At 44.3% G+C, this 26,386-nt stretch overlaps 1 protein-coding gene across 2 annotated transcripts in view; it reads right to left on the reverse strand.

Moving 5' to 3' along the window:
* Nucleotides 1-26,386, reverse strand: part of LOC102070706 (AF4/FMR2 family member 1) — a 67,573-nt gene that overhangs the window by 36,375 nt on the left and 4,812 nt on the right. For both annotated transcript variants that reach the window (XM_026792357.2, XM_005485327.4), the window contains exons 2-3: nucleotides 7,925-8,045; nucleotides 6,444-7,424 (exon numbers count right to left, since the gene is read on the reverse strand). In XM_026792357.2, the coding sequence (XP_026648158.2) occupies nucleotides 6,444-7,424; nucleotides 7,925-8,045 (1,102 nt within the window). The remainder of the gene's footprint in view (nucleotides 1-6,443; nucleotides 7,425-7,924; nucleotides 8,046-26,386) is intronic.

Here is a 26,386-nt window from a genome sequence, read left to right on the forward strand (position 1 = left end):
TGTGGGGAAGGGAGGGGACAGAGGACATTTCCAGCATCCATCCCTTTGGGGTTTGAAATGAGCACAAAGCGATGCCAGCTGCAGTTTGGCTCCCTGGGGTTGGGTACATGAAAAGCAGGCTGGGCTGATGGCAGAGGCTCTCTGGGAATGCACCCAGACCTTTTGCTCGGAGTACACTGGACTGCCAAGATACCCCTAATTGCATGCAAAAAGAACATCTCAATATCTAATGACATTTATGAACCATTTGACTCACAGAACAAATTGGCAAGAAAATGTAACAATGCTAAAGCAGTTTGGAGGAGAAATTGGTGTGTCAAAAAGTAGATCAAACAATTAGGAGTATCACCTTTTCCAACAGGGAATGAAAATATTCTCCTGGCTTAAAACAATACAGCACTATTTTATTGTCTAAGAAATAAATGCTCATCATTATGAAGATAAAAACTGGCATCTAAAGCTTGGGAGGGAGAAGGATGTTAAAGACAATTCAGACAGCAACATTGTTAGACGTCAGAGAAAATGAAAAATGAGACCCGAAACTTCAAAGCACAGAATAACAACACAAGGAAACAAAAAAGAGAGGCATAACTCATATAAAAACAGACTGCACTGAGTAGTGCCAAGGCAGAAGCACTACTACTTGACTTCTTGTCAAAAGTTACCATTGCTGTAGTCAAGCTTTGGTGAGCTCTGGCAATCTCATGCCCTACTCAGGGCCACCAGAAGCCCTTCTCCAAGCAGGACTGTACCAGCTCATACAAAAGCAGGGGAACTCCTCTCCCCTTGATGCTGGTGCTGGCTGAAAACCACAGAGCTGACCAACACCTCAGTGAGTCACCCTCCTGCTGCAGCACCCACAGGGGGCACGAGCACTGCGAGCAGTGCCCAAAAAGCAAAGGCAGTACCACCAGACTTGTCACAACCCATATCACTGTGCTGATCCATATTCCTATGGAGCATCCTTAAGCTGCAAAATGCCACTTCCACTGAAGCTCACTGGTGGCCAGTAAAAAAAAAATAAAAATCCTATAAAGTAAGAAATACAACACAAAGCACGTGCTAGCTAAACATTTCCCTATACTCAAACAAAGCAAAGAATCAGATCAAAGTCCAGGAGGTGCTCAAAGTAGCATTAGGAGAGTGCTAATGTGATGACCAATGTAGGAAGATAAATCTTGTGTTTCATTCCTGAAAACACATCTCTTGAACCAGGAGTCTACAGCCAAAATAATTCAGAAGCTTGAAACAGGCAGATTCACTCTCTGAGGAAACATCTCCAGTGGCATTTGTGACCACCAAAGCAAAGACCTCCAGGCTGGCACTTACCTATGAAGTACTGCTTGGCCAGGGAGAAGCACAACCACACACAGTTGTTTTAAGACTTGCCTTGTTTCTAAGCTTTTTTCATCCTTCAGTAACTAGAGAAGTTCACTCCATTTACGTGAGGCAGCCTGCAATTATTACAAGACTCACTGAAACACTCCCCTCTCCCTGCCAGCCTGTCCTTCAGCGACCTGCTCCCAGTCAGATGTGAAAGGCAGACCCAGACACGACCTGCCCTGGACTTCACGGGGCTGGGTGCCTGCCTGGGTTCCACCTGGTCCCGCTGAAGCCAACTGCTGACCCCACCCTGGCACCGGCTGTGTGCTGCACTTACCTCTCTGAACATGTCTTACTGCCTTCCCACATGGCAGGGCAGATTTCCTGTTTTCGTACATTGCCTTGTCAGCCCTAATCAGTGTCAATAGGTTATGGTGTCTTTTGTGCTGGCGGCGTCAGCCCTGACAGGAAAGAACTTTTAATCTCTTCCCTCACACCGAGCCATGAGAAGCTGCAGGCGCTCCCAGACATAACTCCCTTGGCTCCTCTCCGAAAAATTCTCTCAAGCACTCGGTTGCTTAGCAATATTTGCCTTCCCCCTGTACAGTTCAAATTGGCAACATCTGTCCCTTTGGCACTTTCCACTTGTGCAAGAAACAGCGCCGAGAGTTTCAGAAATCTACAGAGAGGTTGGTGGAGGATGATTCGCGTGAGCCATCAGAGCTGCTTTGGCATTTTATTGCTGGTTTATTTCAAGCCTGGATAGAAAATGTGGCTTCTTCCAAAGAAGATGCACACAAGGGAAAATTCTCTTTTGCATCCAGTGGGACTGACCTATTAAATCAAATACAAGTAGCTTTTTCTGATTACATAACTACACCCGCACACTCTGGCTTGGTTAAGCTGAAAAACCCAAAACACAGCACTGACGAGTAATTCTTTCCTGTCAACTGGGATTGACTGTCACTTCTCCTAAGATATTGCATACTCATCATCTGAGGGAAAAAGAGGAGAAGCCAAAATGTGTTTATGCATTTAAAAATGCAAAAGCTGTGTGCTATCTTGACCTCATAACCACTAGTCAAACCCTCAGTCTGCCTGTGGTCCATGCAACCATCCCAAGAGGCAGCAATCAAGGTCATTGCCTATGGAAGTACCTGCAACCCAGTGAATGAGGGGAACAAGAAATTAAAACAATGTAAGTGCATAAAAAGTACCAACTGCTTTCACTTCTGAGCGCCAAAAGGGAACATGGAGAAGACCCAAGTGAAAGAATTTGTCTTTGGGCACTTGGTATGACAATGAGCAGCAGAGAATCCCCAGTAAACCTTCCTCTGGCTGCAATTCATTTCTGCTCACACCACAATGCCCAAGACTTGTGGGAAAGGCCTTGGACGGCACAGCTTCAGATATTTACATGCAAGTTGTTAGGGAAGCCTACCAAAAATGACACTTTCAGCTCTTATGGTGAGGTTGAAGCTTACTTTTTTTGCCTTTACAACTTTTTGTATCCAAAACAAAAAAGTAACAATTCTCATTCATGTTTGATCTGCTTCTTTAGCAGTCACACACCAGCAGCAAGACAAATTGACACAATGCCTTGTGGGGAAGCATGGAAACCCTTCCCCAATCACCTGCGGCACTTCAGATTATAAAAAGGGCAGCAGCGGCGGCATAGAAGTAACACCTTGTTACTTGTCCTGGTGCAAAGCAAGGAAAATAAAATAGTCAAAAAAGGAATACAAGGGGTGAGGGAAAAAAACCCCCCAAACAAAACACAGTCTCCTTCTATTCAGTAAATGAGAAATGCATAAAAGATTGGTAGGAAGATGACAGTAGCTTAATGCTGACTACTGTGTATTCATTATATAAGGCCAACAGTGCTACAAGTGTCTTTAAAAATTTTCATTTTGAAATTATGAAGAATTAAAACAACATATTTATTTCTACTTTACAGGGTTCACCTGTCTGACAGCTTCTGCCAGTAGAAAAACTCAGGCACCATGAAGAGAAGTCCAGTGAAATGTTATTTACCTAGAACAGACTTTTTTTTTTTTTGCCATCCAAACATCTTCACTGGTATTTAGTAATTCCTATCTACTATATACAACAACCACATTTTAATTGGTTGTTATATACTGTTAAAATTGATAAATGTTTACTGAGGAAAACACAGCTCAATGACAGCAACTTGTACACAAGAATAAATACAGTGTTATTACCAAAATGACTTTACACATCTGGGCTGCTTCATTGTTGCTGAGGGGTTCTAAACTGGCTGCTTCCCAGTTCACAGGCAGGAGAGCCTGATGAGGCCTCATTACACCAGGTAGAAGGAGCTATGCCCGAATACCCCCCAAAATTTTGGGAAAACAAAGCCAAACCTTCAATGAGCATCAAGGGCTGTACATTCCTCCATACATTATGTCCTTAATAATGCTTGAGGATTTATAAACACTCTCCCTCCAAACAGCCTGGCTGCTTCTTCCCCTGCTGTCAAACTGATTCCCTTTCACACATCACAGTCTGTGTCAATGGAGGCAATACAAGGGTCTTTGTTGGTGCTGCAGCCCTCCTAGAGACATGGAGAGGGAGAATGGCTTTAAAAGCATCTTTGTTTAGGTGCTGGAGAAGAGGAAAAACCTGGCACATGAAGAGAAGGGATACATCCAAGCTTCTACATGTGTGCTATATTTTTAAATCTTCTCACAGCAAATTTGGGAAGATGCCTTAAAGCAACAGTGATGACATTTGAAAGTGAAGGCTTTGATTTGGGGAAGAGGGGAAAGAGCTGCTCAGTGTCTCTGTGAATGCAAAGTGAGTCACTGCACGCTTATCCACTGTGGATTCATACACTCTGCAGGGAAACTGTGTGTCTATTTGGCCTGGAAGGCTGAACTTTTCAGTGTTCCCATGAGCAGGAGCTGTCAATAATGAATTCACAGCTGCAGGTGAAACATGCCTTAGAAATTCAATTAACCAGAACACATGTTAAGGAAATGGCTTTCCTAAGTCCTGTCAAGGGAGATCACAGGAAAAACTGTATTTGGCATGTGGCTGTTCAGTAAAGTGGGGCCAAACCATTCAGAGAAGAGGGAAGAACAACAGAGTTTCTGCTAGTCTAGAACTATTTACTGTCAGGGTCGTTGCAGGGCAGGAGCCTCCCCACAGCTCCTGTTTCACCAAGAACTAAAGAGGGGGACAACCTTCCAGCCAACAGACCCCCAAGCAGCTTCTCTTGAACAGGACATCCAGCACACAGCTCATATACCCAGGGGTGCCACCTCACTGTTTCTTCCTCTTCTCCCTCCAGGCTTCAGCCCTGGAGGGCTCTATTACCAATGAGAAGCTCATCACTGAGACCAAACAGAAGTAAGCAAATGTGACAATGACAAGACTGAAAAAAAGCAGGAATCAAAGTAATGTATTTTTCACTAGAGCTTACAGAGCCATTATCCAAAATGCCTGTATTCTTGCCTGCCTATGCACAGAAAACAATCAGGGGCCGCAGCCCAAAGATCCCTACTGCAAAGCAGAATCATTCAGCATATTCACAAAAAAAGATTCCTCTATCAGCTTCAAAATTGACTAAGCATATAATTAAAACCAGGGTCCTGAACTGTGCAAAAACATTTTTTTTTGTTATCTTCAATTCCCTTTTTACTGCATTCCTACTTTACCACAGATGAAACAGAAGGAGCATGAGCAATGCTACTCCTGCACTGGCAACTGTAGGATTTTCATTGGCATTTGGACTCAGACTCATGTGCTCAACAGAAAGTGAGAAAAAGGTCTCATTCAGCACACAGCACCATATATAATGCTGCACTACCAAAATCCGTATTAAACCAGAGTTACATGAGATGACAGAAGAAGGACAGGGATGGAAAAAGAGATAAGACAATAATGCAGATGAGACAATAAGATATGTAGAAGGTGATGCCCTGCACTGCTTTCTTCCTCTCCCAGGAGTAAAATCTGGTTAAGCAAATAAGGTAATGTGACCTCAGTGAACTTCCTGTTTTGAGGTGTGATGTGCAATGCCAAACCTACTTGGTAGCAAATAAAGTCTCTCAGCATGAAAGTATTTTCACAACTTCTCAGCAATGTCATTTTGACAGCTTCCTCTCATTTCCCACAAGATACTGCCTACAGCCATTTGCAGCCGATCCACACCCTTTTCCATGAAAAAGAGACTGCACCCACACTCTTTCTTTTCATTACAGAGGCGGCAAAATACAAATTGAAACAATCTCTGAAACCCTCCTTGCCCAGCTGCTTTAGGACCATGGGTTCCTACATCCCATAGGGCATAGCAACAACATCAGGGCTGAAGGATGAGCCCAGTAAATCCCCCAAATGTACCAGGGAACCACATGCCTTTGAGCTCACAGGAGGCCAAGTCCCGAGGCAGGCAGAGTCAGCGTGCTGGTCCCTTGGCACAGCTGAAACTGGGCTTCAGGGGGCACAGGAAAAGGAGCTGCATTTGCTGAACAACCCATGTAAAACGCTGCTCCTCCTCTCCCATGGCTTTACCAGCTTTCTGTCTCCATCCCACATGACAAACCAGAGAGGTGGCACTGGGTCAGCAAAAACAGATGGAGTACAACAAGAAAACTTGCAATATCAAGTCATACTTTCCTGTGGGTCTACAGTGAAATTTTACAAACCTACAGAGGAGAATCTTTGCTGTTCCCAGTCACAAAACCCAGGTGACCACAGAATCCACTGCACTGCTGGCTGTCTATATTCAGTGAGGATCTGGGGCCTCCACACTCCACCACTGAGTCCTGACACTCTGCATCAACACTTGATCTTCTCACTATATCATTTTCCCCTTCTTTTCAATAAGCATTAGAGGAAAACAAAAATTACAGGCACAGAGGCAAGTTCAAGCTATAAAACCTGCTGTAGCCTCACTGAGAAAACAACAGGAAAATCACAGGAAGTGTCACATTTTGACCATTCAAACAGGTATCTTACACCCAGGTCAACCTGAAATGCACCTTCCAAACACACACAGTCATCCCTGCTTCTGGCAGTCACTGCTGTTTGATGACCTGTTCTCCCACAGCCAAACTTACTCTGCTCCAACAGACATGCCTAAAAATTGCACTCACCTCTATGGGCTCAGAAGGGGTTTCGAATTTGGATAGTTCTACTTTGGCTTTTGCCTTCAAATCTGACAGATCTTCATCAGTCTCTTCCTTGGGCTCAGAGAGGTTTTCCAGCTTGGATAGCTCAGCTTTAACTTTGGCCTTCAAATCTGAGACATCGTCATTGGATCCTTCATGGTATTCCTCCAGGAGAGGTTTGAGCTCCAGGGATTCAAATGATGCCTGATCTTGGCCATCCATGGGTCTGACATAGGCAGTTGGTTTCTGCTGCATTGCACTGGCTTTTGATGTCAAAGAAGGGGGAAAAGTCTGAGAGGAAGGCTGAGTGGTGCTGGTCAAGGTAACGGCTGGGCTGTCCCGACTTTCCTTCTCCTGTGATCCCGTCACCAAGTCCTGTAATGATTTGGTTTGATTGTAGGTTGACCCATGACTTTTGCTGCTGTTCTGTGACCTGGAATTGATATGCTGGCTGGAATGTAGAGGTGACAGGGGTGCCACGGGAGAAGACAACAAACATGGCAGGAAGGGGGAAAGCGCCAGAGGGGAGGCCTGCAGGCCGTGAGCCCGACCTTCCCCGCTGCCAGGCCTGCCATGGTGGCTGTGGGGAAAGCCTGCCTGCGCATCCCGGCCCCCGCGGCCGTGCTCGGGGCCATGGCTGCGAGCGCTGGCCGAGCTGCGGCTCTTGCTGTGCAAACCCAAAGCTGGCTCTGTTCCTGGCTGTGCCTTTGGGTAGTGGCTGGAGTGGCTTGGAGGGCGAGGGGGTACAACCATGGGTCCCACGGGTGGACGGCGGGTCAGGTGCTGGAATGAAGATGGCAGTGTACGGATGGCCTTCTCAGGTGGCCCGGGGGCAAACTGAGGGGCAACGCTCTTTGGAATCCCAATAAGGTTTTGACAAGATTTGTTGGTCATGAACTCCTTGACCTCCTCATAATTGCCCAGCATGTTCTGAATTCGGCTAGACAACTCATCTCCTTTATTAGTCTGCAACAGAAGAACAAAGAGGTGAACATTTCAAAAGCCCCCCAAGAGATGCAGCTCATGGAAGAGACATTCTTCAGGATCTTAACTTAAGCACCACACATCACCACGAGCGAAGTTAGGTAAGCTCATCTTGATCCTGCAAATGTCTCCAAAGCAGATGGAACTGCTTAAGCCACTATCAAGCCAAGCTTGGTGCACCTGCAGCCTCCAGGAGTGCTAACATCAGATTCATTTGTTACACCCACAGCTGCAGACAGACAGGCAGCCAAGCTACTCCTGAGCACCCTCCCTCAAACTACAGGAGGCCAGCCCAAAGTCCATACTGCTCCTGCACAACCAACTGAGATTCAAGCACATACTCTGAGGAATTGAAGTTAAGCAGATGGGAAAATGCTGTGTTTGTATTTATCATGCTCAAGTCTATGCAGAGCCACAGCTTTCCTCTTCCACCCCAGCCCTCTCTCCTCCTCTCTTCCCCTCCCAGCCCCCCCTACCATTACCTTATAGGGTTCTGCAAAGAGGGGAGTTTTCTCAGAAAACTGTTTTTTGTCTTCCAGAACCTCCTGACTCCGTCTCTCTTTCTCTCGAATGCGCAGCAAATTTCTGTCTTCATTGCACAAGCTTCAGGAAGAAGAGAAAGGAAGGATGATTATCATGGTGCACCAGTGTTATCAACAAGTATCTACTCTGTACAGAAACCCTGGTTTCAGACAATAGCTTACATCCAAAGCAACCTTGAAATCCATGGGATAGTTACAGCTGACAAATCAGTTATATCAAGAATTTGCTGCACAACACAGTAATGTGGCACACAAGGTATATGCATCCTTCTCAGTGATTTCTATTCCTGATACCATCCTTCAAGAACAGTGGGAAGGAAAAAGCTATCCATCCATTTCATTGTGAAGCAAATTGAGGAGCAGTCAGTGGGGGTGACAAGCACACCAGCTGGCAAATCCATTTGCAACAATAACTGTGAAAAACTAACATTCTTGTTGTTCAGATTTCCACCCCAACTCTTCCCTGAGGAGTAAAAGAATCCATTATTTTGAAGGTGTTGCCACTTTCAAAGAACAAACTTTGTCTATTTGACAAAAAACAAGGCAATGTTGCTTGGCAATAAACAGGCTTGAAAGCTGCTCACCAGGAAACCCAAGCAGCTGCATTTAAAGCAATTACACAAACATATTTAGAAAGGTCTCAGAAACTCAGAAAACACCAGGTCAAATCCCTCTGTTCCTCCTCAACCACATCTGCATGCACTCAACTCCACCAGCCCCATGCCAAAGCACCAATAAACCTGTGCCACATGCACAGCAGAAGGATTTCAAGGCAAGCCAGACCCTTTAAATACACCTTGCCTCTGAAATTCTACTGCAAAACAAGGGAATCTCTTGCCCTAATCTTTATAGACAGTGGGGAAGGAAAAGCATGCAGGCATCTCTCTCCTGCCTGATTTCTACTCTACTGCACAGTCTACTGTATACATACAATCCCTATATTCTTCTTCATACCCGCCAATTCTCAAGTGCCCACTTTGCAAGGGAAGAGCCTTGTCCACCCCACCAGTGACATCTTCCCAAATGTTACACCAATAGCCATCCTCTGAAAGTTTAATCATCCCTAGAGGAGAGGCAGAGGACTGCCTTTGCTAGCAGTTTACCAAGAGGTCCGACTGCCGCAGAGGGGGTTTCCTGACTCAGTGGGAGCTCTGGAAAATGATGCTGACAGATGGCAAATTTCTATATACGGAACTGCAGTAAGGATGTACTTGTACCACTAAGGCAGAAAAACATATTCAGGGGTTAGACTGTGCACGTTTAGCATAGTTTCCAACTTTGCTAGTGTCAAACTGTTTCCAAATATAGCAAAACAGAAGTGTCCAGTAATAGCTATGTACCCTACTCCTGCAAACAATTTTAAACATTCATAAAAGAAAAAAGAAGAAAGCAGGAATCACTGACCTTCAGTAAATACCTACAATCCTTCTGTAATAAACTGTATAATAGAACCACTTCCCCTGTACATCTGATGTAATTTTGCATGTCAGCAATTTCCTATCTATAAGCAGTTAGCTGGGCAGTTACACTGTGTGTGCCAGAAAAGCTTTGTGCAGTCAGGTGAGGGAAACACCAACTGCAAAATACAAAATCTTAGTAAAAATTATAAGGCAAACTAGAAGCAATATTGGCTAGATTTGCTATCTAAAATGGTATGCTTGCAAATGATTTTTTTAAGTGAATGTATTTCACAAAAAGGCAGGCTACATATTATGACCTTGAAAATTGCTTTTTACTAAAATACTGTGCTTACATCCATGTGGATTACGGATGTCCTTCTATTTCTAGGCTGGCAAGCACCCAAACTCAAGTAATCAAGTTGTTTTGCTCAGAGGTTCTGATTACATTCAAACAAAAGGAAAACCCTAAACCACTTGAATCTCTCACAACAATAATATTTATGATAACAAGCAGCTATGTTTCCTATATGTACCCTGACACTGAATGTAAAGCAACTTATGTGCTGCTTGCTGCAAAGACAGCAGCTGTAATACTTCTAAAGGCCTTTTCTTCCCCTGAACCTTCCTTGACCCCAAGCTCTCTTCCCAGCAATAAATTCTTTCTAAAGAGTGTGGAGGGGGGGTAGAGGGGAAGGGCAGGGACACTGCCTATCTGCCATAGTGCCAGTTCCTGAAGGTTTCAGAGGAGACAAAGGTTTCAGCTCAGGACCCTCCCAGCAGACAGGGGGGCTCACACAGGTACGGGAGCACCGCGCACTGCTCAGTATTCAATACCCTCACAGGGTACCATGGCCCAGGCTGCTGGCCATGCACAGCCAGCTGCCCCTGCAGCCAGGCCAGGGGTCACTCCCCTCCCCTTTGCTGCTCGGGATCACCACCCACCCTCTGCCTCCCGTCTGAATCGGGTCAATGTAATTTTCATTCCGAGTTTTCCTCCAGCCTCATTGAACAGAAGGAGCTACAGTTTCAGAAGCAGAAGGATAAGGGGAAAAAACACTAAGTAGCTATTCATTTAATAATGCAGTTGAGAGCAGCAGCCTTCCCCTCTTGAAGCTGCAGGCAAGACCTTAAACTGTCTGAAGACAAGAACTAAAACCCCTTCCAATTCTATTTTATCGTATATGTATCACGAAAACCTTTTGAAAACCTGGGCTATGCTGTAACTCACAGGGCACGTCCCTAAGGTCAAGAGTCAGGAAGCCAGGCAGAAAGCCCCTGAGAAGCACGGTCAGCTCAGGCCCTGCGTGGCCCCGTGCCAAGAGGAGAGGAGGTCTCCATGTCCTGCCCGGCGCCAGCAAGGAAACCCACGCGGAGACGCCGTCTGCCAGGCTCCAGCAAGGCGCCCCTCACACACGCACTGCCCCAGCCCTGCCACTGCCCAAGCTGCGGGGAGAACCCCAACTCCTGCTCCTCAGGAACCTCTTCAGAGTCACAGCTTTGACACTCAGATTTTCCTAGAATGAGAACTCAAGAAAAACCTCAAAACCACCCCCAAGCTCTTCCTTACTGGTTTGCAAATGAACCTCGAGGCATGGCACCAACACACGGAGCACATGGGAGCCTGGGAATTAGGGGATACATCCACAGATCACCCCCACCCCCAAAAAAACCCCAAACAGTGCTTTGATACAGACTGAAACAGTAGAATTCTGCTAGGCTCCAAGCAGCCCAAGGTGAAGGCACTGCACTGGCTCCCATAATAAGGAATTTGGTTCAGGAAGTTCAGCAAAGCACACGCCCTGATCCGCAACACCATCCAGACTTGGGTCTGTAACAGAAGCCATAAAATGCCGACGTGCTCTGAAGCTGCTCTCAGCAACATGCCAGCCCTTACTACATAGGTTCAAATGCTGATATGTGACAATCCAGGACATGACAACATTTTCAAAAAATAGACTAGTGCAGGAAGAAATTGTGCCTCCTATGTCCCCTGTGTTCTCCAAGTGAAAATGAAATGAAAATAAAAATTTGCTTTAATTGTAATAAGATATAGTACTGGCTCCCAAAAGGACTTATCCAGGAGCAAGGAAGGAACGTGGAAAAAGGCTAAAAAGCAAACACACAGAGAACACTTCCCTCTCAACATGCAGAATCTCTTCCTCTGAAACACTGAGACACAACATTTCATTTTAGTACAACTGGAGGAAAATATAAATTTATTTAAACTGTTTTGTTATTAACATTGACTCTTTTTTAATGTGAGAAAATGCTAATCATGATTGAGAGACATATTTTTGCTTAAGGTAAGACACATCATCCCTGAAAACAATTAAACAGATCACAAGGATGCATCACAACTGCCTTCCTGCAGCACCCCAGCTCAGTTTCTATTAAAATCTCCACAGAAAAATTACCACAATTTATAGAGCCAAGATACATCTGCAAAGATTAAATACACAGTTTCTTTCATCAGCCTGAAAAGAAACACAGATAAAGTCATGGCACAGAAAGCTCCTGAGCATCACAGCTGTGCTCAGCTCCCACGCTGGTATCACCTACACAGCCTGACAGTGAGTGCAACACAAGCAGATGGAAGGACAACACTACAGCTAATACCAAACAGCATCCAAAACTCCCTGTCCTAACCTTTGCTTCCTTTCCTTTATGGAGACATCGACAAGTTGTGACTTGCCGAATCTTTTAAGTTCTGTTTCACATCAAACACTATTTCTCAGAAAATACACAGTTTGAACATACACAAGTGGTAAGAGAAAAACACAGGGTAGAAGTACAACAGATGGTACAGTTAGTCAATCATTTTCTGCATCATCATCATCAATCAGCTTTGGTATATGCTTCCCAAAAACACATATCCTCACACTGAAGTGATATGAATTGGAATTAGCTTTTCAAGATTTTGCTTCCTCTAGCTCCTTCAACTCATCACATCTATCCAGCCCTGTTTCCTGACTATATGAGAGGGATATCAGAACCACTGAGCAAGAGACCAAGGCCTCACAGCCTACCTGTTTATCTACAATGACTGCAAGAAACTTCCTGTCAAATATTTTTGGACAAAAAATGTGTTCCAAGAAAATGCAGCACTGCTGCAACCTTTCCTTCAAAGCATATAGAAAAATGATCCTGAATACACCTCTTTTTATGGTTTAAACACATAGCCTCCTAGGTTACACAAAAAAAAAAAAATTGAAGTAGAGAAGGCTGGGATGTTGTAACAGGCAGAAGGGAACTGCCACTTTACTTAAGTAGAAGCTAAGTTGGCCTTTGCCAGAAAAAAAAAAAAGTTCTACTTTTGTAACATTAATCATCTTCTCACTCAGCCTCTCCTATGGTAATCTTTGGGTTCAAATTCTTACTTATTTGTTTCCTCCCACTGTTGCCAAGTTTAAAATTATATTCATTACTCAGCCATTAAAAGGCTTTTGCTTCCTTTCAGCATCAATAGGCCTTTGATCATCAAGCAGTTCCCAGGAGTAAGCCTGATCTTTTCCTAAGAACTGAGCCCCTGCAGCGCCCAGCGACTTTTGCAGGAACTGGGAACTCTCAGATGTTCTTCAAACATGACAGATCCTTCATAGCCTCAACTTAAACCCCAGTGCAAATGGCTATGCACTTAAAAACACACTCCAAGATTTCTCAGCCCGTGGTCCACGAACCACTGAAGTCTCAAAAGAGGAAAAAGCAGATTTGTCAAAAGATGCAAATATCTGACAGTCACAACCTTTTTTGTGCCTACTCAAGAAAGGCAAACAAGTGAAAAGTTTATGACTTGGACTTTCCCTCACACCCTGAAATGCTTAAAATCTATTATTCAGTCATAAACTGCCACGTACAACAGCAACTTAGGAAATCTGAAAAAATGTGACAATTATGGAGCTATGGTGCCATAGCCGAAGACCTGCACAAACCAAGAGGCAGCATCTGCACTTGTGCTGCTGCAGAAATGAAGTCTCCAAAGTAACCCAGACTTTCAGCCTCTCCCCATGCAGGTGACGTTAACAGAACAGTCAGAAAAGGTGTTAATTATAAGTTAGACGGGGAACACGAAAGCTGTCATTCTCCATTTAAATGCAAATATATTAGAAGGACTTTTAAGAAGGTGTGATTGTGTGAAGTGTAATTACAAGGAAAGCAGACAAGGAGTTCATGAATTTAAGGCTTTGTTTGTTCTGGATGTGGCAGGCAAAGCAGGAAATGTGAAAAATTTAAATCACCGGGTATGTGCAATGAAAAATCCTGACCACTTGGCCTGTGCAAGGCGTTCTGTACGCGGCAGGCTCAGGCACACATCCCAGGATTTCCTGCAGCCACGTGAGTGCTCTGACTGCCATTCAGCCCCGAAGGCATGCGTGTCTTTGTGGGTAGGTGAGTAAAGATCCGCAACTCCGGGGCTATTCCAGGGATCGGGCATGCGAGAAAGAATCCAAGCTGCTGGCGCCTTGGCTGCGGCTGAGGGAGCAGCTCTAGAAGCGCAGTCTCGGACGGGACCCGAGTCCAGGCCGAGTTCCCCGGATTTTAAGAGCCCTCTCACGGCTGCACACCAGGCAGCCTTGATTGCGGGGACCCAACCGCGACAAGACTGAACTTCCCTGTGAGCAGCATTTGCAGGCAAGAGGAGCCTTCTCACCTCATCAGCAAGGATCAGAAAGTTACCTTTGGCAGGATACAGATAAAACAGCTGCCCCAATGGGTTTATTTTGCAGAGGTGACAGTGAAAAATAAGTTATTCTAAACTTCACTCTCTGTATCAAAATGGGAAGCATCAGTTTGCCTTTAACACATTTACAGCGCTCTGTCGCACAGCTGAGCAAACATTTTCACACAGCCCCAAGTGCCTCCTCGCACAGAGGAGCCAGGGCCAATCTGGCCAGGCTCAGCTGGTACACCCAGATCCCTCTGACAGCCTGCTACATCCTGCCTTTGTCTGAGAATCCGCTTCCACGGAGAATCGGCATTGCCTGCTGAGCAGATCCTGCTCCAACCGAGCAAGGACTCTGACTCACCCACCATTTTCTCAGAAGTGACCTTTTCCCATTTTTATGGAATTTAAAAGCCAGCTGCAGTCACGGAGTCTCTCATGCACAAAATGCAACCTGGCATTATTCCCGACTTGCCAGAGGGCGAGCGCAGGGCTGCTGGCACAGCAGGGTCACCGGCCCTGTGCCCCAGCCGCTGTTGCACAACTGTTCCAGGCACCTTCCCTGCCTCTGCAGCACCTGCAGCTTGCTGCGAGCCGCACTTCTCCCTTCATCAAAACGGAGGTAAAGCACTTGGCAAGCGCCGGGAACTGAGCGTGTAGACCTGAACTCACACGTGGCCGTGTCAGAGCAGCACGGGGCGATTTGGGTTAAGTCAGTGTTCAGGTAGTAGGCAAGCAGCAAGAAAAATTAAGGTGAGTAGACCCGTCAGAGACTCAGCTTGACACATTCTGCTCTCCACCAGGATCAACAGCACCTGGAACACCTCCCACTACTTGGGAATGGGCTGCCCTGCAGCATTACTCCCTCCCACAGTGCTTCTTCCTCTTGATTATCTACATGTCACTTACAATAAAAAACATCATGCATTTCTCTTGATTGTTTAAGTCAGCCTGAGACATGTAAACAAATTTAACTCATTGTCTTACAAACCCCAGCTCAGGAAAATTATGTGATTGAAGTAAAATCGGTGGAAGAATGCCAAATCTCAAGTTTTGTTAAGCTTGGCCAGATCCTCCAGCACTCTGCACTTCAGTGCCCGGCTTCAGTTGTTATCTCTAAGCCAAATCTTTCTGGCAGGGCTCTTTAAATCAGCAGCATGAGCACAGGAGCAGGGTAACCACCACATGGTGAGCAGCAATCCTTTCAGAGCATGTACATGTGTGCACAACTGCCCAGCACGGGGAGAAGGTGTTCCCCAGTGGAAACAGAGGCAGGATGGTGATATTTTATTAACTCACCCACCAGTAGCAAAATATCATTGTCTCTAACGCTGACAAGGCACACTTGAATAGTCAGAAGTGGCTATCAGCTGCTGCCCAGCAGTCTGAAGGCTTTCTTCAGTGAAGCGGTGCATGAAATCTCCCACTGTACCCATCTGCCTCTGAATTCCTCATCTCAATGGCAGGAATCCAGCACCTGGGATGAACTGCTGGAGGCTTGCCTGGCAAAATGCATAGGGTACAACCTACATTCTACCTTATATAAAACCTATCCTACCTGTTAATTTGGTTTTGCCTTGAAATTCCTTTTTTGCTGTTCTTGTTGTTCAATAAAATCAATAGATTTAAAGGCAGCAAGAGAACTGTGTTTGCAGTAGTAATGCACAAAAAGCAGAATGCAAAAATGAAATCAGGTTTCTATTTCTTTAAAGTATGCTCTAAAACAATGTTCTTTACTGGCAAATCATGAGAGATTAGGTTAAAAGGCTGTTGCAAACTAGTACTATCTGAAAAGGAACCAAATAATTAAGGGATCATCAAAAAGCATTTTTACCTTTTATATTAATTTCTCAGACCTATTTTAATTCATTTTTTCACACAATTGCAACATTTTTGTTCACACATATTTCCACCTTAGTGGTTAAAGGAAATTAAGCCATGCTTGCTGAGACCTACAGTTTCTTCCCACCTGATATCCAAATATTTTACTCCTCATGTAGCACAGAAATAGTCAAGCAAAGCCCAATGGTCCCCCCAAACCCAGTTACAGTTTCTCAAGTATCCTCATAAAAATGATAAAGCTTTGAAAGAAATCTCAGCTAAAAGGCCTTAAGATAAAAAGCAAGTTACAGCAATGTAAAAAAAAGAAAAATAACAATCCAGGTGATAGCAGCTGTTAAATTTCAGAAAATGAATGGTTAATTTTCTATGTTAAATACTTTTTCAAGTTAAATCAAAGATTGAAATCTTACCATCTATTTTATTGCCTTAGTTCTTTAAGAGGATACTGAAATGCTTACTGCATGTGCAGGAAGTTAAAAGCAGTAAATTTTCTATTTTAGGACTACATTAAAATTATTCAAGTGGACATGCCTTTTGTTCATTGATTTTATAGAATTTCCAAAATGCCACTAAAAAACCCCCAACATTACTGTTCTCCACTACTGTAAAAAAAGAATTTCAACAAGATACACAGTTTGTAGAAAAAACCCGAAATGTTTAGTGAGCAGCTGCTTCATGTGTGTGCATTTTAAATCCCTTCTCACACAACGCTTCTCCCCACACAGCTACCATCCCTGCACATCTGGCCAAGTGAATATATCACTGGTTTTTCCCCAGAGCCTGCTATCAGCTGACCTTGTCCCCACTCTGACAAGCAGCTCCTATTCCATCAGTCACTCTGCCATGTGGCCCACAGGTGCCACAGCCTACACGTACTGCCACATTCTCGCTTCACACACAGCTCAGCTGTGCTTGGCTCCCCTTCAGCCATCCCCAAACCCCCGTTTCTTAAAGAGCTGACTTCATCCAGCTTGTTGTAAATGCTGTCAGACAGCTGGAAAGGGCTGGCAGTGAGAGCTCTGCAGAGCCCAAGAGCCTTTCACCTCAGATTTCCTGCACAGTCCAAAGGGTCCTCCTTTCTTCCCTCTGTGGCCATCCCAGCTGAGAGCCAGCACAGGCTCCTGGAGCTGTCAGCTCAATGCAGCTCAAGCCCAGCGTGTAAAATGTAACATCAGCCTGAGAACTTGCTCCTTTCCCCACTGCAAATTCTGAAGCTGTTCAAAGAATTAACTCCACATCAAATGCTATCAGTGGTTTAATTTGCTGTGAGGCATATCAAAAGCAAAACCTGCAAATACGAGCATTTGAAACTATCTCAGAAATATGGATATGTGCAACTCTGCCTCCTGAATCTTTAATCCCCTGCAACCTATTAAACACAAGAACAACTTCTTGTGAAACATTCTTACTGTAAATCCTTCCCAAACAAGTGAGTAAATCAAATCTAACATGCTAAGAACACAATAGTACTGTAACTAAATTGAGATTAAGAAAAGTTTAAAAATATGAAAGAGATGAATTCTTTCATACTTTCATAGAAATTAGCAGCAAACACATCATGCATGAAATAAAGGTTTCCTATCCTTTTGAGTTTTTCCCTTACATAACAGCATGTACCAAGTAACAGGTTGGACAAGTCTTATCTGCATAGCAAGGACTACGTAGAAGCATAACGAGATTAGCAATGTTTGTTGAAAAGATCTGTTTATATGCTGAAAAGCCTATTTAAAAACCTTTCCTGCATTCTCTGCCAGATTCTAATTATTCCAGAAGTATTTTCTATTTTTTTCATCTATACACAGAAGGGCCTGCTAACTTTCCTTGGTTTGTATCTGTTTTTCCATTTTATTAAGAGGTGCACATGCTCTGTAGCTGACTACCTCTCTGTGCTGGAGTTTCAAACTGCAATCGAATCATCAGCCTGAACAAAGCAGCTCATTGTCATTCTGAAAGAACTTGGCAAGTGTTCAATCTAAGCAGGAGCAATAATCCATGACAGGGTGCATTAGGCAGGTACTGATGCATGCCTAATGCACACTGCAAAGCATATACCCCTCCAAAATACACTCTGAAGTATCTTATCTCTCCTTTTTCCTGCTTTTTAAGAATGTTTACATAAGCTGTTACTTTTAGAAACTACAAAAAGCTATCCCTTTAAAGAATAATAATAAACTGGATACAAATACTCTCCCACTGCAATTCTGTACACAATTACTCAACATATTTGTTTTTTCCAATGAAAAAACAAAAAACAAACCAAAACAACAATAATAAAAAGAAAACAAAACAAACAAACACAAGCCACATTTTCACCACGTGCGCCTCTGTTTAAAAAGCACCTGTTTTACCCTGGTGCTGGAAGCAGGCAAGCGCTCAGCTCCAGCACCATTAGCCACACTTGCATGCAGGCAGTGGGAACATCACCCTCTGGCTCGCACCAAACCAACAGCCAGCTCCCGTTCCCACGGGACAGCAGCACGGCTCTGGCACTGCCGAGGCCACTGCAAACACTGCAAATCCCTGAGCTGCCTGCTGCAAGCCCGGGGCTGGGTCTGCCTCTGTGTGCGCCTGGCAGAGCCCAGCGGGCACCGGGCATGTCCCAGCCGTGCCAGGAAAGGCCAGAGCAGCACAGGGGCTTCTGCAGGCAGGTGAGCTCGGGCATCCTTGCCTAAGGCAGCACCGGGAATCCAGGAACTGCATGTACAAGGAACTACACCCTGGGAAAGGGGAGTGCTGCTGGGAACCAGCAAGGCCAATTCCAAAGCACTTACCTCGCCTCCCTGAGCAGCACCTGAGTGCTCCTGGAGAACTGCTCCCTGCTAACCATGCCCTGTTCTGGAAAGCACACAGCTGTACACCACATCCACAGTCAGCTCAATACCCAGCTAACAGCTGTTTCACCTGCTGCTCCTAACCTAGGTGAGACATCTGAAGGACGGACAGAGTTTCTCTAAGGACTACTGTATCTTGAAAGGCATTACCATTGACATGATCGTGGTCAATGTACCACATCTCCTTGGCTGCCTAAAAACATGAGGTATTTTTTGTGAACCAGGTAACACAGCAACCCCATGATTTTTACAGGGAGGCAGAGGGACAATGTATTTTCTAGCTGAAGTAGCAAACTACTACATATCAGGAGTTATCTGCCAATAATTGGGCAATGTGCTGATTAATACATTTTCTGGGTTGCCTAAGGACACTGCATGCATGAGTATCTCGTCATTATTAATTAATCACTCTTTGTGCTTTTATCCTGGTAGAATTTACATGTCGAACACAGTGAATACCCTGAATGAGGCAATTCCTACCTCCAAAAGCACTTACTATTGTCAGTTTATTTGCCCTGCTTAGCCCGATGCTCAGATTGGCAATAAATCATCATTCTTAGCAGCTGAAGTGTTTAGTGTCTTTCATTCAATATTCAATTTCTTTCCTCCTTGCTGTTCCCCCTGGAAGTACAGTAATCATGTGCTGAAAAGTCATTTACAGCACTGCAATTAAGAGATTATTCCATTAGGCTTTGTATTTCTATCCGGTTTTATGTTTCCATTAAAAGCACTTTGTTAAACAATTGAGCAAACAACTTCATGCAACAGCAGGAGCCTCATGAGCTGATGCCTGTCAGGCAGAGCCCGGTGAAGCAGCCCAGGATGGGCAGGAAGGGCTCATGGATCCACAGAGACCCTCCTCTTAGGCAGGATCCCCAAATCAGGGACAGGACAGGCAGCATGACTGCAGATGGGCCAGTGTGGCATCAGGAGTTGGGGGAGTGACTGCTGCCAAGAGATTGGGTGGAACTGGGGAAGAGTCCCTGGCCAGACACCTGTGAGTGGGTGCATTCCTCTGTAAACACAGCACCATTTCTTGTACCTCTAAGAACAGAGCAAAATTGTCAAGGAAGTTCTATTTCCATAAAAACTGACCGCCTCTTCAAGGAGCAAAACCTGAGAGCCAAAGGAAGTCACATCTGCCCAGGCAATGACTGTGGTGATTTCACACCGAGCTTGTGATCAGTGCTGGAAAATCCCACCAAAATGCCTCAGAAATACACGTGAGGAGTTTCACCAGGCACATCCAGCATTCTGTTCACTCAGTGACTCAGGGCACTTCCAGGGAATAAACCACCTTCTCTGATAACGCCCTTCCAAGTCCGTACCAGTATTTTCATGGCAGCAGCCAACGAGTTCCTGCCCTCAACACCATGGTGGCAACAGACTTGCAAGGAGAATGAATCAGCTGCCTCTCCCCGGGGTTCCTCATTCCTGCCCTCCCACACTTGATCCCAACAACAGCCACTCCCTGCCCTCAGGATGAGGCAGGAGGTCTGTGCTCAGCTCACCGAGGGACAGAGCAGATGCTCCACAGGAACCACTGCACCGAGCTCCTGCAGAAGGTTTTCCATTCTTACGTGCAGGCTGCTGGACTTTTCCTCACCCCCGAGTGTCTGCCCAGAGCTACACTCAGTGCCAAGCACAGAAAGCCCCTCCATAACCCGTGTGCCAGCAGCCAGCTTCCCGCAGCGTCACAGGGATGCGCTGACTCAGGATTGCTTCATCTCTCTGTACTCTCTCGCTGGCCCTGAAATTCATTCATGAAACATCCACAAACAGAATGAGCAACACCCCCAACAGCAGCTGACACCTCACATAACCCAGGTAACATCCAGCCAAGCAAGCTGTAGAAAAGCTAGGTATTTTCGAGAAAATGCAAGTTGATCACAGTAATTTGGAACCACGGGATAACATTCTCCACACACACTTTTTAACACATTCAGTAACTTTTCCATCTTGCCCAATTTCTTGGTTAAACAGTGACTAAAACACAGGCTGAAAAAGAGTCAAATTCTGCAAAGCAAAACTTGCCATAAGTGTTTCTGGAAGCCACTTGAAAAAAAGGAGTAAGGAAAGTCTCACTATTTATGCAATTTTCTATTCTTCTTGAAACTTCCATTAATCCTCAGAACAGCTCTTAGAATTCTTCCCAACTAGCAAATGGTGCCTTAACTCCCCATTTTTTCACTTAACAGCCCTGCTTAGAAATGTGGAGCTTGTAGTAATGCATACAACAGGGAAAGAAGACAGGAAATTGTAAGGTTAATATCCCTCCCTTTTCTACATCACTTTTTCTGTCACTTCTCAGTTTCAAGCTGTGAATCAGGAATCCATTTTGAGCACTTGCTTTTACACATGCAAAACCCATTCTCAGTGTAAAAGCTCCAGGTCAAGAATTCTTTTTGAGCACAAGCTCAAGCAGAGCTCTTTACCAGGAACACCCTTTTGAAGTGGACTTGAAAACTTAAAAGCCAAAGGAAACCAGAAAATTAGATACTAGCATAAATTCCTTTTTTCACTAAAGTACAACATTGCCTTATAATACACAGTTTAAGTCTCTCAAAAGATATGGAAGGAGTAGACCAGCTGGAACCCAGTGCACAAGCTGAAGGCTACAATTTGGCCCCAGATGAGAACAGCATAGAGCAACCCAGAGGAACCAATAAAATTTGGAGCAGCAGCTGTAACAACACCTTGCGTGTTCACCCTGCTGAGCCCTGGCACATCAATTCTCACCACTGCCTCAGCTTTCAGCACACCCTTGGCCAGCTGAACTCACACAAACCATTTCAATCCTCCTCTGGTTTCTACCTTCCATTGAGACTCAGCTGTGTGTAAGCAGGATGCTAGATCTGTATCTAGGCAGTGCCTGCACCTCCCTTGCACTCCCATCTCATTTGCACTCGCCCACGTGAAACAGAAGAGGAAGGGGTGAAAGAATAGTTCAAGGGCCTTCTAAGAAAACTGCATGGCTTAATTAAAGACCTTTTAAATGTATCTTATTAACCTCAGCAACTGCTACTGGTTGTTCAGACCTCCCCCTCTCTAGGGGAAAGAAAGAAATATTGAACAAGTAAAACCAAGCCATTATTCACTTGGCAGATTACTGTACACAAACAGCCTTTCAAGTTGTTACATTAAAGTAAACACAGCTTATATCAATATCATCTGTACTTTTCCATCATTAGGCTGCCAGGGAGGAGATGGCCCACTTTCAAGGAAGCAATTTTTACAAAAGGAAACCATTAACTTGATATTTAATCGATGAACAAAGGAACAGGGAAGTGAAGAAGAAATAGCCCAGAAGATGGGGATGGGACACAGAAGAGAGTTTTCTCCACAATACCTTCTGTTATATGGCATTTCTATCAGACTTTTCCATGGGGACGGGGGGGATATTTTCAAACAGGATTTTGATGTTTTCTCCTGCTATAGTTGAAAATAGAACCTTTTCTCCTATTTCTACTGTTTTGACTGGCACAAATGATGGCCAAATCAGAAAGTTACAGGAATAAGCACTGTTAAGGGAGCTGAGTGGAAACAGTACTGAACACAGGACCCCTGGCTAAGACACTGTGAGCTCCATACATGTCTCTTTATAACCAAGTACAGCACAGACAGCAAAGTCAGTTCTAGCTAAGAACTGAAACCACTGTGTTTGGCCAATGTTCAGCCTAAAGGACAGAATGTCAACTAAATGTTTATTAGATTTAAAAATTAACCCAGGCTGCATCTGGGTTTATAAGCATTACAGGATGAGGGGTTGTGTGTGTGTGTGTGTGTATGGTCAATATCTTCATTGATTTGGGGTGTTTTGGTAGGGTTTGTTTAATACACACAGCTCCTCAGTTTTCACAATTCTCTCACTAGTTGTTCAAATAGTAAAACATCATCAACACACACCACTACAGTTGCCAAACCAGATCCCAAGAAGGTTTTGGTTGCAATTACCAGATTGTGCAATAATTACAAACTGCTTTCATTTATTCAAGAAGTACAGAAGGAGGTTCTGGCTGTGAAACACAGTGCCACACTACATCAGCTGTCTATATTGCAAGAGGAAGAAACAGCAATAGGTTCCCTGCACATAAATTCTGCCTGTCCCTCCAAACATGCAGGAAAAAGGGATGTGTAATGAAAGAAACCTATTTACTGTCAGTCAGTTCATCCAGTTTACTTAACTGACTTGGAAAGAAAACACCCTTTCCAAATCATTAAGAACCAGACCGATTCACATGTTTAAGTAATGGAAGAACCAGCTTGGGAGCCAAGTTTTAATGTTATCAATTTCTGCAGACTGGCAATTTCATCCATCTGTTTTACTCCACTGTGGTCCCACTTGTGCAGAGCTGCACTGTCAGTGCACCATGGCACCAAACAACAGCCATACTCATCAGTGACATGTTCAGCTAGGTACAGAAACTCCACTTTGGGACTGGCTCACTTGGAACCAAAATCAAAGCTGAAGTCATCCCACCTAGCCACTAAGAGCTTGGAACTGGTTTGGAAGGAATAGGGAACAACAGCAAATAGTTTAAGGCATCTTCAGAGGGAAATTCTAGACTGAAGCTGCTAATGTTTTTTCTTCTCCCATCCTTGGCTTTCTTCTCCCATCTTCATTTTGATTACAAATAAATAGAGAGCTGCAAGGGAAAGCTTTGTGCCACTTAATTCACTAAATGACCAAGCCTTTTTTCATATGTAAAACACTGAGTTACTGAATTTTCCCAGTCAATTTAGATCTATTGTTCTCAATTCCTCATTGTACAAGTCAACTTCTGCAATGGCAGAAGCATCCCAGGTCCCTGAATAATAGATCTCATTATTACAGTGTTTCTAAAAGCAGATTAGACCTTCTCAAAGAACAGCACATGATTTTACCTATTTTTCTCTCTCCCCAGTACAGGTGATTGCAGAGAATGTTCTTATGCTCTAGGACTACTTTTCTTACCCCTGTAGTGTATTACACAGAACCAGGCATTGCCTCTACAGAGGGCCACAAACCCAGCTAAGCAAAGAGAGCCTATTAATAGTTTGCTGAAGCCAGTCCATGTAAAATGGATAGGGGTTTGCAAACAGATAAAGATCACCTACAGTGTTCCAAAACCTCAGCAAAGTGATCACATTCCCTTTAAATATTAAGGCACTTGTTCATCTTGCTTCCAGAATGAAAGCTACAGAATGTCATGCATTAAATCAGAAACCCAAAAATCAAACCAATGACCAATTAAAAGTTAACTGCTGCAAGGAGCTGCAAGGGAGCTGCAGGGTCTCAGCAAAGAACAGAGACACAGTGGTCCAGAAGAGCTCTTTGGCCAGCACAGCTTGCATCCACCATGCCACAGACATCCTCCCAGAAGCCATAAGCCAGAAAAAGCAGCTCCTTCACCAGTATCATGGAGCTCACACTTGGGCCGGCACAGTTATCTCACCTCTGCAGTGCACTGCTGCCTTCCAGCTGTGCCAGCACTTTTCACAGTAAAGAAGGTCTGCAGTGATAGACAGACAGACACACATGGCAGCTTCCAGGTAGTGACAATTCTAAGGGAGTCTTCTAAAAATCCGAGCAAAGCTCCCTGCTCTGCAGCACAGAGGGCCAGACCAGGCTCTTTTTCTGTTAGCACATGTTATTTTAGTAAAGCTAAGAAGAAAAAGATCTCTAGACTGACAGCCTGTTCTCAGCAGCGCCACAGGTTTACTGACATCAGGAAAACAACTTTTCCTAGAACAGCTTGTTCTGCCGAGGGCTTTGGGGACAGGAAAAAGAGAATAATGTCACCAAAGCACTTCTAAACTGCCAGAATATTCCCTGCCTTCAGATTAGGATGATTTTTCCAAAATAGCCTACGGGGGGAGAGGAGTATTGAGAAATAGCTGCATACCAGTTACAAGGGAGAGTTTCTGAGCTCTGCTTGAAAAGATTAATTATGCCAGTAATATCTTTTTAAGCGAAACCTTACAAAGTGCAGAAGAACAAAAAACCCAAAAGCAATTTCTTATCACGTCTCCAATTCTCCAGAGATGTAAATATCCCTTTACTGCTCCACATTTTAATAATTCCTTTCCATTTCAGATGCAAGCAGACAGCTGTATTTCAAAATGCAGTGCCCACAGCTCAGCTCAGGGAGGAGGCACGTGCACTGGAGCTTCTCACACACCTCACATGCACACACCACCTGCTAAACACCCTGCCATGAAGGAGCTGATCATCACTGCTGAATACATCCCTTGCTGCTTACAGCTTATACACTATTCTAAGAAGCAAAGATATACAGAATAAAAATACTACCATACGCTCAAGAGTTTCCTCTTTTGTTTCTTTTAAAAATACTTATTACTCAGGTTTTGGTTGAACTGGTGATATAGGTTTTTGTGGTTTGTTATTTTTTGATGAGTTTTTGAGGTTGGTTTTTGTTGCCTTTTTTTTTTATTTGCAAGTACAGAAATGAAACCCACAGTTCTTGCAGTTCTGAAAATGAGTTTTGCTGTTGTCTCTGAGGTTAACCATTAACAATTTGCTTGTTGAACTTTCTCTAAAAATTACAGCAGGAACACTATTTTCTCTTAACCTGATGGTAACATTGCAAAAACAACAGTAAAGGAAAACTTTAGGTTGCTAGTACAATAAACATTCATAACAATTGAAAATGACAATTCTACAAACAATATCTAAGCCTAAACTAATCCAGAAGTCAAACACCTTCCTGAAGAATTTGTGACGAAGGTTGCCTAATCAAGTGTGCCTAGATACCTCAGCTTGACAATTCTGAAGCATTAACAGGAGCAGAGCAACTTCTCAAATGCAATTTTGTGCCCACACACCTGCTTTTTCTCCCCGTTTGCCACCTCCTCCTTCCAATACAAGAATAAGGCAGCAAAAGAAATGCACTTTTTAGAAAGCCATGCAGTTCAATAGGGTGATAAACAACTTCTGCAGCTCAGCAGCAAAAGAGCTGAGCTAGGGGCTGGCTCTGCACACAGCAGCCACCACAGCTGAGAGGGAAGATGGGCTACAAGAGTTCTACCTCTCACCACTTTCCACAGCTGCTTGATTCTCTACTGATAGAGAATTCAACTTCACTTCCCTGAATTGCCTATGGATAGGCCACTGTGGAAAATCTTCTCCTAGCACACGCAGCACCTCTTGTCTGTTCCCCACAAAAGCATTCTGCTGGAGAGGCAGCTCTATCTTAATCTACTATGGTAACACCTCATTTGGGAGTGATAATTGCCCCAGCCAGTCCCACACTCTTCCCTTTTTTATCATGGACACAGATGAACTGCAGCAGCCAAAACTGCAAAACATAAAATAGCCAGTACATTTTCCACTATAACATACCACAGGGGGAAAAAACCTTCAGGCTGTGTTCAAGACTGAACAGAAAAATACTTTCTCTATTTTTTTGAGGCTCGTGCAGTAACTCTTTTGTCATGGCAGTTAAGCAAACTCTGCACCCCCAACCACTGAGCACCAAAGCCAGGCCCTAGGATGACACCTTGCACTCTTCCTCACTTCACTGCCCTCCACCTCACGGAAAACAATGCCATTGTGGCATTCCCACCTAACTTCAAGGAGACACCTTTTCTATTCTATTTTAAAGGCATTTAAAAGCTTCATGTATCATTCACTGTTGCTCCTCTCAGAAGAAAAGTGCTGAGGAGAATT

The sequence above is a fragment of the Zonotrichia albicollis genome, chromosome 5, assembly GCF_047830755.1.
Source record: "Zonotrichia albicollis isolate bZonAlb1 chromosome 5, bZonAlb1.hap1, whole genome shotgun sequence".
NCBI lineage: Eukaryota > Metazoa > Chordata > Aves > Passeriformes > Passerellidae > Zonotrichia > Zonotrichia albicollis.